This window comes from Macaca mulatta, chromosome 12 (genome assembly GCF_049350105.2).
Source record: "Macaca mulatta isolate MMU2019108-1 chromosome 12, T2T-MMU8v2.0, whole genome shotgun sequence".
In the NCBI taxonomy this organism is placed as follows: domain Eukaryota; kingdom Metazoa; phylum Chordata; class Mammalia; order Primates; family Cercopithecidae; genus Macaca; species Macaca mulatta.
The window spans coordinates 53459006-53471066 of NC_133417.1; the positions used below are offsets into that span (position 1 = coordinate 53459006).

Below are 12061 nucleotides of genomic sequence, written 5' to 3' on the forward strand. Positions count from 1 at the left end.
CAAAATATCAGCCTTACTTTTGTTTATTTTGTATTTCAATTGTTTTTAAGATGGTAACTATTTTTCCCTAAGTTTTGAAGAAATTTTTTCTGAATCACAGTTATTATCTAAATTCTGTTAGTCGAATATAAAAATTCCAGTGTCTGTATTTTTAATCACTGAACTGTAGATAATTATATAAATACACCAACACCTAAGAAAAAATACAAGTAGGTTGTTTTGTCACTAAAGAGAACATGGTCAGTCATAGGATAATGCTAATGATATTAGTGTTCTCACTATATGCCAAGCATAGTGCCTAAAATATTAATATTTTTCATTTTATTCCTTTAATTACAAACTTTAAAAATCTCTTTTTAACAAGAAAATAAGCTGCAGTTGAGTTTACCTACTGTAATTCTCTCATATCATTGGATCTCAACTTTTCATATATTATATCCAGAAATCATTCTATCAAAGAACCTCTACCATGATAAAATGAGAAAGTCCACGTTTTCCAAGAAAAACATATGTTCACTGCATTCTCTTACTAGTTGAATGTGCCCTATGTAGATTTATTTGGACCCCAGGTTGAGAACCACTATCTCAGAAATTGTTATGATATGATTTGACCTGTATAGTGTCTAGCAGATAGGATAAATATATTTAATCTTAAATGTGTAATTATCCATTTAAGTAAGCGTACCTATGATTGTAGATGAATGTAACTCTACTTGCTAATATAAGTCTCAAAATAGGTATGACAGATGTATAGTTTGAATGGTGCCATTCTCATCTCCTATGCCTGTAACAGACTCATTGGCATTCTCTCATGGAGCCCAGCTAGAGTTCAGCTTCCTTTCCAACACAGCTTTCTAAGCAGCTACCACCAGTTGGTGGGAATTGGCATATGAAACAAATTTTATTTGCCATTTTCATTTTAAAAGGCATAACTTTATAAAATAGTTAGATATCGCAAGGGGCTAAAAAACTGAAATCTAGAATTCTGATGTGATAGAATGAAAATTCTGTATGATGAGTCTGCTTGCTTTTGTTGCCTGTATTCTGTCTGATCTCCAGAAAAACTGAAGGGATTCCAAAAAGCCAGGGAAGGAGAAATGCACTCATGTAAAAAGAGAATATGCAATTGGAACCCAGTACTGAAGATTTTAGCACTTCAACTAAATTTTACATGAGAAACCTGTCCTAATAAAAGAATGGAAGTTTGTGGCCATACGACCCTGAATACGCCCAATTATCTAATGAAAGAATTGCAGTCTTTTACCTAAGTTGAGGTAAAAGGCTGTGGCTGTTTCTATAACAATGACTAATTAAGGGCAAAGAAATCACAGCATTAGAAACATGATGTGAAACTAAGCATGGGTTAGTTTGCAATATCACTGCATTTATTCTTCTTATTACTCCCATTATAAGAGATTTGGAGTCCCATTAGACAGAAATTAAGTCTTACTCTAATAGTGAAAATGTTGGGGTAAAGAAATATTACTATACCTGTTCTGAGAAGGTTGCAGTAAGATAACAGAAACATTTTTTATAAGGGTGAACATTTTGTGGTGAAAATGGCAATTCATTTAAATCACCCAAGAAAATATTATGCCACACAGATCACAATTTTCTATTGTAACTGCATTCTTAAAAATTCTAAATCCAACAAAATAGTAATATCACCATTTCCATCTGGACTGCCAGTCTCGATTTCGCATATTCTAAATATTATTAGAATGGCTAATGTCATTATGTATTGCTTTAGCTGCCCATGCTTTCTCAACAGATAAAAAGTAAATAAGCACAATGAGCAGTTACCGAGCACCTTTGGTCAACAAAGGGAAAATAATGTACATTTTTTAAATCAAAATTTAAAATAGTATTAATATATAGAACTATTTTTAATTGCATAGAATCACAACTTTTATTTACAGATTCAAATTTCCAGATGTCCTTCCTCCCTCTCCCGTCCTGATTTACTCCATTCCTTCCCTCCCTCCCCCACAAAAGAGTTGAGACTGTTAACAGAATTCTTTTTTTCTCTTTCACATCAGATGCAACTCCAGTAGTACCTTCTCGGGCAGCAACTCCAAGATCAGTAAGAAATAAGTCTCATGAAGGAATTACAAATTCTGTAATGCCTGAATGTAAGAATCCTTTCAAGTTAATGATTGGATCATCAAATGCCGTGGGAAGGCTATATGTACAAGAACTGCCTGGAAGCCAACAACAAGAACTCCACCCTGTCTACCCCCGACAGAGATTGGGCAGCAGTGAACATGGACAGAAATCTCCATTCCGTGGCAGCCATGGAGGCCTGCCTAGCCCAGCGTCATCAGGTTCCCAGATATATGGAGATGGTTCAATCTCTCCAAGGACTGACCCACTTGGAAGTCCTGATGTTTTCACAAGAAATAATCCTGGTTTTCATGGAGCTCCCAATTCTAGTCCTATTCACCTGAATAGGACTCCTCTTTCTCCACCTTCAGTAATGCTACATGGTTCTCCTGTACAGTCATCCTGTGCAATGGCTGGAAGGACTAATATACCTCTTTCCCCAACCTTGACTACAAAGAGTCCAGTAATGAAAAAACCAATGTGTAATTTTTCAACTAATATGGAAATACCACGAGCAATGTTCCACCACAAACCACCCCAAGGCCCACCTCCCCCTCCTCCACCTTCTTGTGCTCTTCAGAAAAAGCCATTAACATCTGAGAAAGATCCACTTGGCATTCTTGACCCTATTCCTAGTAAACCAGTGAATCAGAACCCCGTTATCATTAATCCAACCAGTTTCCATTCAAATGTCCACTCTCAGGTACCTATGATGAATGTAAGCATGCCTCCTGCTGTTGTTCCTTTGCCAAGTAATCTCCCATTGCCAACTGTAAAACCTGGCCACATGAATCATGGGAGTCATGTACAAAGAGTTCAGCATTCAGCTTCAACCTCCCTGTCCCCTTCTCCAGTGACATCCCCAGTGCACATGATGGGGACTGGAATTGGAAGGATTGAGGCATCGCCCCAAAGATCACGCTCATCTTCCACATCATCAGATCATGGAAATTTCATGATGCCACCTGTAGGACCCCAGGCCACTTGTAGTGGTATTAAGGTTCCACCCAGGTCACCAAGGTCAACAATAGGGTCCCCAAGGCCATCAATGCCATCAAGCCCTTCTACCAAGTCCGATGGACATCATCAGTACAAGGATATCCCTAACCCATTAATTGCTGGAATAAGTAATGTACTAAATACCCCAAGCAGTGCAGCTTTTCCTACTGCATCTGCCGGAAGTGGTTCTGTAAAGAGTCAGCCTGGTTTGCTGGGAATGCCTTTAAATCAGATCTTGAACCAGCACAATGCTGCCTCCTTTCCAGCAAGTAGTTTACTCTCAGCAGCAGCCAAAGCACAGCTAGCAAATCAAAACAAACTTGCTGGTAACAACAGTAGCAGCAGTAGCAATTCTGGAGCTGTTGCCGGCAGTGGCAACACTGAAGGACATAGCACTTTAAACACCATGTTCCCTCCTACTGCCAACATGCTTCTCCCAACAGGTGAAGGGCAAAGTGGTCGAGCAGCACTAAGAGATAAGCTGATGTCTCAGCAAAAAGACTCACTGCGGAAAAGAAAACAACCACCTACGACAGTGTTGAGTTTGCTCAGACAGTCTCAAATGGATAGTTCTGCAGTTCCTAAACCTGGACCTGACTTGCTAAGGAAGCAGGGTCAGGGTTCATTTCCCATCAGTTCAATGTCTCAGTTACTACAGTCTATGAGTTGTCAAAGCTCTCACTTGAGTAGCAATAGTACCCCGGGTTGTGGGGCCTCAAATACTGCTTTGCCTTGCTCTGCTAACCAGCTGCATTTTACAGATCCCAGTATGAACTCTAGTGTTCTTCAGAATTCACTGACACAGAACATACCTTTAAGAGGGGAAGCCGTGCACTGCCACAATGCAAACACTAACTTTGTTCACAGTAACAGTCCAGTCCCCAACCACCATCTTGCAGGTTTAATAAATCAGATTCAGGCTAGCGGGAACTGTGGGATGCTCAGTCAGTCGGGCATGGCTTTAGGAAATTCCTTACATCCCAATCCACCTCAGTCAAGAATTTCAACGTCCTCCACTCCAGTGATACCAAACAGCATTGTTAGCAGCTATAATCAAACAAGTTCTGAAGCAGGTATGGTTTTATTAGAAAAAAGTACCCAAAGGTACTAAACTTTTCTACTTTTTTAAAAATTTGTACCAAAATATTTATTATGATAAGAAATGATCCTTTCCCCATTGTGAAATTCTCTTCATTTCTTTAGTATTTATAATGTTATTTACAGAATGCTAGGGATTTGTCTATTTGAAAGATTAACAGCTAAGAGGATTCCATGTGTTTCCATTATTTGTTGTCAATCTGTGTCATTTTGAATATTGTTCGACTTTCACTTGGTTGTATAACCAGTGGACTCCAAAATGCAAAATAAGCCATACAAGGCAGGGTTTCCTGGTTCGTGAGACATGTCCTTGGTCTATGCCAATATAAAAGCCGTCTCCCTAGCTTTCGTTTGTGTTCAGGTAAATGAAGTTTATCTTGGAAAATCCAAAAAGGCAAAAATAAATGGATTTTTTTTCTTGCTGCTGAACAGAAGTAGGTGAATGGGTAGGAAAAGGTAACTAGAAGTTGTATGAAGTAGAAAGCTGTCTTCTAATGTGTTTTCTTATCCTAGTTTGCTATCCTTTATTATTATTTGTTTGAGAAAACTCAAAAATGGATATTGGCTACTCCGTTTAAAAAAAAAAAAAAAAAAAAAAGCTAATTTAAGTTTTCTAATAAAAAAAAGGCTTGAAAACCTGATTTCCAGAATTTTTAATCTTGAAATTGCTTTTTGATCTTCTTGTAGAACTAAACCATTTTTACCATTGACATTAAGGTTTTGAACCCAAATCTATTGTATCTCTTCATCCACTATTAATTAAGGAAACAAATTTATTTAAAAGCAGGCACATTAGAAAAAGACCTGTGTTTTGTGCAATAGGGTCCTCAGAAATTGTTATAAAAGCTGTACAGAAGCACCTAAGAGGTGCTTAGGCATCAGAAAATTTGACTATGAAAACATTAGAAAAATATTTAAAATTCAACACTAATGATTGTGAGAAATGACAAGGAGGAAATAAAAGATGATTGTAAAGACATTATTATTCACCATGAAAACAGTGTGCTATAAAAACCAGATTGCTACTGGAAATGAGAAAACTGCTGAGTTTTTTAATAATAAGCTAGTGTGTAGGTATAATACCATCATGCTGGAAAAGCATTCTAACCCACATGTCTTTGTTGCTGATAGTAAAAGCTTTTTTCTTCCTGGTGTTGCCACTTACACCTGCCATCCTTCACATCTTGTGTTATGTGTTATGTTTTGATGTCATTATTTAATGAAGAACTATTCAATGACCTCTTATGTTAAATATATATAATATATATATATATATGGTTTAGAAGATATTTGAAATTATTAGTGCCTTCTTGATATTCTTAGTATAAAGAATCTCATGAAACTTTATTTTTTATGTGTCTAACAGTATACTTATCTCATACGGGGCTTCCAACTTTTCACTAACTCATCATATTTCTTTTTAGATAACTCGACACAAATGAAAATTTTATTTTATGTATTTAGCAGAAAAGTTATACAGAGTTCATAACTATTTAAAATACACCGTATTTATTGAGCATACCTTAAATAATTTTGATGAGACATTTTTAGTCTCATTGTATTATACAATTTTGATACCCCTTACCTCAGTTTACTTCATTTCAGGTCTAAGTTCATGTGCAAAGTATATGTATTTCATTGATGTATTTCAATTCATCTATAATGGAAAAGACCAACATTTACTTATATTCTTGTTTCTTTTGATGGTCAAGTTTAGACTTATTTAATACTGTTTTGGTCATTTTTGTTTGTTTGTTTCATTGTAAAACATCTGACCTGTACTGTTACTGCTGGGGGTGTCAAAGCATATAGGTTAAAAATTTATTAGTGTCAGAAAAGTGTTAGCATATAAATAGCTAAAAAGGATAAGGATACATGTCTAGTAATGATATGGATATGACCAACTAGTGTAAGCTAACAGGAAGTATGTGCTTAATAAATGCCTAAGTATGAATTTTTTAAGTGTTAAACCTAATAAAATTAAGTACTAATTAACATTCATAGGTCTGATGTGCAGCTGGTTATGAAAACGGATTGATTTACTAATGAATGTAATTCTTTTGATGAGCTAAATATTGAAGCAGTCTCTGATGCCATGTTTCTTTTTGCCATGTAGTGAACTGTGTCAACTGAATGTACCATCACTGTAATTGCCTAGCCTAAATATCTATTTACACTGACATTTATTCATTCATCAAATAACCATTAAGCCTTAAAGGTAGGCATTCAGAATGAGACAGTAAATGATAGTCACAGCTATCCCTGTAGGAGTATTACTGAGTATTCCTATGATACCAGAAAGACATTAGAAGAAAACCACATTTTATTCTTAAAATGTTGCTCTAGCTATCTATCATCAAGGACCTATTATGTACCAGGTGATTTCCCTGTATTATTTCTAATCTGTGCGGTTTTCTAAAGTATAAAGTATTATTGTTCAATTTTACAGATCAGGAGGCTGAGGCTCAAAAAAAGTAACTGTTCTGTAACAAAACCTCAGGATTTGAACTGAGGTTCATCTGATTCTAAAATCCATTTTCCTCCCAGCTGCATAAATTCTTCATCTGAAACATTTAGTGCTCAAAAGTATTGTGTTCCCTTTCAAAATCTTTTAAAATGTTCAATAGATAATGAATTAAATCACATTAATGCATGTTAAAAGCCACATTTGTTAACTATTGATATACTTCAGATGAAAGTCAGTTATTTTTGCCAGTATTATAGCAAGTAATGATTAGAATTTTTATGTCAGTGCAGAAGAAGAAATACCCAAAATGTCGAGAAAACTGCCCCTTATTAGTGAATCACATTTAGTGACCTTTCTTTTAATGAATTATCACCTCACTCAAATTAGAATGGGTTTCCCAGTAGGTGACGTGTCAGTAGGCCTTTAAAAGAGATGCAGATGCTAATCATGTCATTCCAAGCATGGTAGCACAGTGAGGATGAAAGAAACCATCAGGTAACATGGTCCAGCTGTACTCTGTGGTTACAGAGCTTAGACACAACTCAGGTGACCTCCTGCTAAATCCAGTGCCTTTTTCCACTCTCCTAAGTAAAAGTTCAAAAATATTACATTAAGACATTAACAAGATAATAACTTGCTCTGAAAAATGCTTAGTTCCATTGGTAATCTATTTTTAAATCTTCTTTTAAAGAGAGTTTTCCTATGCAAAACAATCCAAATATTGATTTTTAGGCCTATATGTGAATTCTATGGAGCACATTTAAAACATACAACTAAAGTATGGGAATTGAAGGCAAAGATAGTAACAAAATCCGATAAAAGATATTAAATACTTGGAAGAATTTCTAAAACTTATGAATATACAAGGCTTTATTAATTCTACTTTGTGTTTTCAAGTTGCCTCTCCACTAAAGCTTCAAAATACTTTGCATTTTAAAGTTTACAGATTTCCACTGGCTTTTTCAATATCAAATTACAGATAAAGTTTAATATTTCCATGTAACAGATTTAGAAACTGATCAGTAGGATACTTGGTGACATTCCTCAAGTTGTAAAGCAAATCTCTGTTGGATCTGGCATCCAAACCCCAAAGTTCCCAATTCTCAGTCCAAACACTCAAACTGCCAAATGCAGGTATGTTCTGGAAATCCGTCAGTAGCATACATTTAAAGCAACTTTCCATTTTTAAAGAGAGACACATTTCAGCATGAGAGTGGCTATAGCACATGTCCTATAATATTACGGCTTAAGGAAAACTCCAAAATCAAGTACCCTTGCCTAGCAAACTTCAAAATGCCCAGGCCTCTTTAGTCCTCTGACTACTGCACACGTACTTACCAGATAACAAAAACACATGCCAGTAACCCAAGCCCCTGCAGAGGACTTAGCCCTGTTAGTATCCACACGGTGACCCATCCTTTCCTTTGCCCTACAGTTTTTCACAATTTTCAAAGAAGGAAAAAGATTTAGATTATTCTGCCAACATACTTATTAGCAGCCCTGCCTTCTTCCAGTATGATAAAGTCATTAAGTCATTCAACACAACATAACTTTTTTCACTTTAAAATGACTTTTATGTTCTCTTATTTTTTCCTAATTAAAAAAAAAAAGTAATCAGCTCTTTTAAACACATGAAAATTTAATCCTCTGAGGGGACACACTATGGGTTTGTGCCAGAAGAGAAAATAATTCAAACATTTATTTGCCTTAACTCTTAAAGATATGCATGACAAGAATATAAATAAGCCTACAAATAAATAAGTGTTCTTGAGTATTTATATACTTATATTTTTTTAACTGCAAAAGTAAGTTTTCTTTCAGCACAAAATACATTTGATTGAAACTCAGGACAGCCATTAATATGGTAGGTATAAGACAATGAAATAGTGAGACCACAAAAGAACTCTTTGGGTAAAAGACTACAAAGTAATGAGTTTGGTTTTTATGTCCTGTTTGTTCATTTGTTCTTGGAACATAGCAGTAAAGAAAATAAAGGGAGTTGTCATCCTGTTTTTTCTAGATGAAGCTACAGGGGCAGAAAGATTAAGGGATAAAAATGCTCAAAGGTGGATTATACTATAAAGTATCCTTCTCAGGAGATGAGAGGTTTGTATAGAAATAATGCAGTGTTACATAGATTAATGTAGACTGAAGAAAGAGGAAGAGCCTCCTTGATGGCTGTAACTGAATAAACATGAGTTGCTAGTGAACGTATTTTCACTCAAATTTTTAAATGCTTAGATTTTATCCCCCATCTGATGCACAAAGTTTATAGGTTAAAAATTGTCCTCTGCACTTGTTTTTTAACCAAACAACAGAACTATACTAAATTCTGGATTGTGTGATAAAAATCCATGTCTATTATTTTAGTAAATTTTTGTAAAATGAGCCATTTATTCTTTGCTGTAAGATATTCTTAATATAGTCAATGCCTTGTTGTTTGAAAAGGTCTCCTAATATCAGGGTTACCCCACTTATTTTTTTTACATATTCCAGGTTTAACGTTTCCTTGTATTAAAAAAGAAGGAGTTAAAATATGTTCAGCTGTAGACGTTGAGTCTATGTAATCAAAGGTGATGACAGAACTCAGAGTGGTGATGTTTGCTGATTCAGTGATCTATTTTGTACCTTTCAAGAAATAAATTGTCCCAGTGTGCAAATTGGGAGAATTTTATTCCATTACAATACACTGAGCTCACTTATAAACCCACTAGAAATCCTTCAGTTCTCTAGAAGATGCCTAAGCTATTATTACTAAAATCAAGTGGTCCAAAAAACATTTACACAGTTGCAAAACATACCCAGATTCTATGGAGTAATGTTAATTCTGCAATGTTTGAGTCAAAAAAATAATGCTAAAAAATACTCCTATGGTGTCATCAAAATGGATTTAGTTTTCTCATGCGTGTAGTACTAAATAATTCAAATCATAAAATTCTTACCTTCTAGGAACTTCTATCAAACAACATTAATGCCAGCTAAGCCAAGAGTAAAGTAAAAATTATTTCTAAGCCTTATACTACTTGCAAATTCGAAGTAACAACTCACCTTTTTACAGATTAAAAGTGGAACTAGACAACAGAAGTCTGAAGGAGTTGCTGAGGTATTCCTGGGGTTGGAGCTAGTCCAGGGAAGTCCGGAGTATCTATCCAAGACCCATGGGCACAGGTATAAGAGAGAGAATTCATCACAGACATACTAGAGCAGGGCTCCAGTGCTGCATAACTCCACAGGGACCCCTTTCTCACTGTAGCCTGATAAATATGCTCCCTGGAGAACAACTCCGTAGACCATCTCCTACAGAGTTGAGCAACTCAGAGGCCTGATCCTAAAGCAGTATTTTTCAACTTTTTAAAATTCTTCCCACAATAGGAAATTAACTTACATTACAGTCCATTAGACATACATTTATAATGTGTAACAAAAAGTTTCATGAAACAAATACTTATTACATGTAATAACTTCTGATGTTTTTTTATCCCATTCTATTTTATCTTATTCTATTTGGTATTTTTAATAACAGCCATGACCCACTGAAATGATTTTAATGACTCACAAAACAGATTATTACCTAGCACTCAAGTATATAAGCTAACAGAAAGAGCTTCCACAAAATACTAACCTAGCCATGCAATGTTCTTTACATTTTCTTTTCTATTTCATTGATCAAAAATATACTAGTTGGGGCATACTAAATTGATTTTGCAGCCCACTAATAGATTTCAATACTGTTTTAGAATATCCATGAGGTAATTCAGCAAATACTTGTTGAGCACCTAGGATGTGCTAGGCACTGTTTTAGCACTGTAGGTAAAACAGGGAACAGTAAAAGGATACAAAGCTAAGCATATTCATAATCTAGAAACTCAGCCTACTCTGCTCATTAAATAAAATGAGATAAGACTTCCAGTTGGAAGACTGATGAAGCGTTTTAACTATTAGGTACTGTAGTGCACATTAAAGAACAGAAATTCTACCAGCAAGGGACTTATACTCTTTCTCAACATTTGTTTTCCCACAAATATTGAGACATGTAATAAAAGAGGCATTAAAAAAAAAAAAAAAAAACCTATGACTTGAGTAAACTGAAAAATCCCAAGCATTTTAAAGTTAATTCCAACAGTTTTCAGAGTAATTATAGGTGTTAAGAAAGGAAACAAAACATGATTACCGGGGCGGGGGGGTGGGGGACAAAAAACAAAAAACCTCTTTTTCTGACTCTGACTCCATCACCACCACAAGACTGAAAAGACTGATCCCCTTGATAGTCATATAGTCATAACTACACAGACACCATATTCCAAGACTCAAGCTGCATCCCTTCTACTGCTCTTTTCTCCTCCCCATCCTCTTGACCCTGTTGAGTGTGGAGAGCATTTCCTTAGATACTGCCATAGCTCCCTTCCCCATCTTCTCTACCTTCTCCTAAGTCCTTTGGTTTGGGACCCCTTCCTCCCTCCTCCCTCCCGTGACGAGAACAAAGTAGCCTCTAGTGCCTAAGATTTCCTTTCTGTTGCTGATAAAAGAATGTTAACAATTTACATCAGAATCCAGAGCACAAAGATAGAGATTTGATATGTTTTTGTAAATACACATTACCATTCCCTCTTACTAAAGCTTGAGAAAATAAAGTCTCCTGGAAAAATCTAGTATTCTTATAAAAGTTATCTTTCAATTTATTATTGTTATCATTAAAAATCGGTCCTTTAAATATAGAGGAGAAAATTTCACTATTTCAATGGGATTGAAAAGTGAATTATATTTATTAGACTCACTAAGCCATGATATTTTCTCTTATCTCTACAAGCATTCATTTTTATTAAGGATTACCATTGTCCCTGTTTGCAATGCAAGTACACTTACCAAAGTAAATGATAAAGGTCAGATGGTGAAGGCATACACATTCTATACGACTTATTTCTTAGGTTCTTGAATTTTATGGATAAAAATCAGTGTTTGGGCATATTAATTTAGAAAAGGTTTCTTAGCATAAAGTAGCATTTGTTCAAAATTACAGCTAAACAAACCGGTATAATGAGGTTTTAAAAATACTTCATTGGTCTTCTTGATATGAGCTTTATATTCTCTCTTGTACACATACAAAGACATGTATAACAATATTATTAATATTTAAGAGACAGCCATATAAGAGTTTAGCACAATACAAACAATGACCAGGAAGAAGAGAAACGAATCAAAAGAGGTAGACATTAACTTTGTTTTGAAAAGTAGTTTTAAAAATAAGACAGATAAAACATGTCAAGGATTAAATTAATATTAGGAAAATATCCTTTAAAATTTACTCATACTATTTCTGTGTACACACACATATGCATATACATATATCATGAATTGTAAGTGTGTACAGAATACTGTTTACATACAGAAATTTGT

At 35.1% G+C, this 12061-nt stretch overlaps 1 protein-coding gene across 15 annotated transcripts in view; it reads left to right on the forward strand.

The window, feature by feature from the left end:
• MBD5 (methyl-CpG binding domain protein 5) overlaps nt 1–12061 on the forward strand; it is a 509020-nt gene that overhangs the window by 461686 nt on the left and 35273 nt on the right. For all 15 annotated transcript variants that reach the window (XR_013401821.1, XM_077956507.1, XM_077956512.1 and 12 more), the window contains 1 exon segment: nt 2040–4175. Coding sequence is in view for 14 of the 15 variants with exons in the window: in XM_077956507.1 (XP_077812633.1) it covers nt 2040–4175 (2136 nt within the window). In the remaining variant the exon portion in view is untranslated.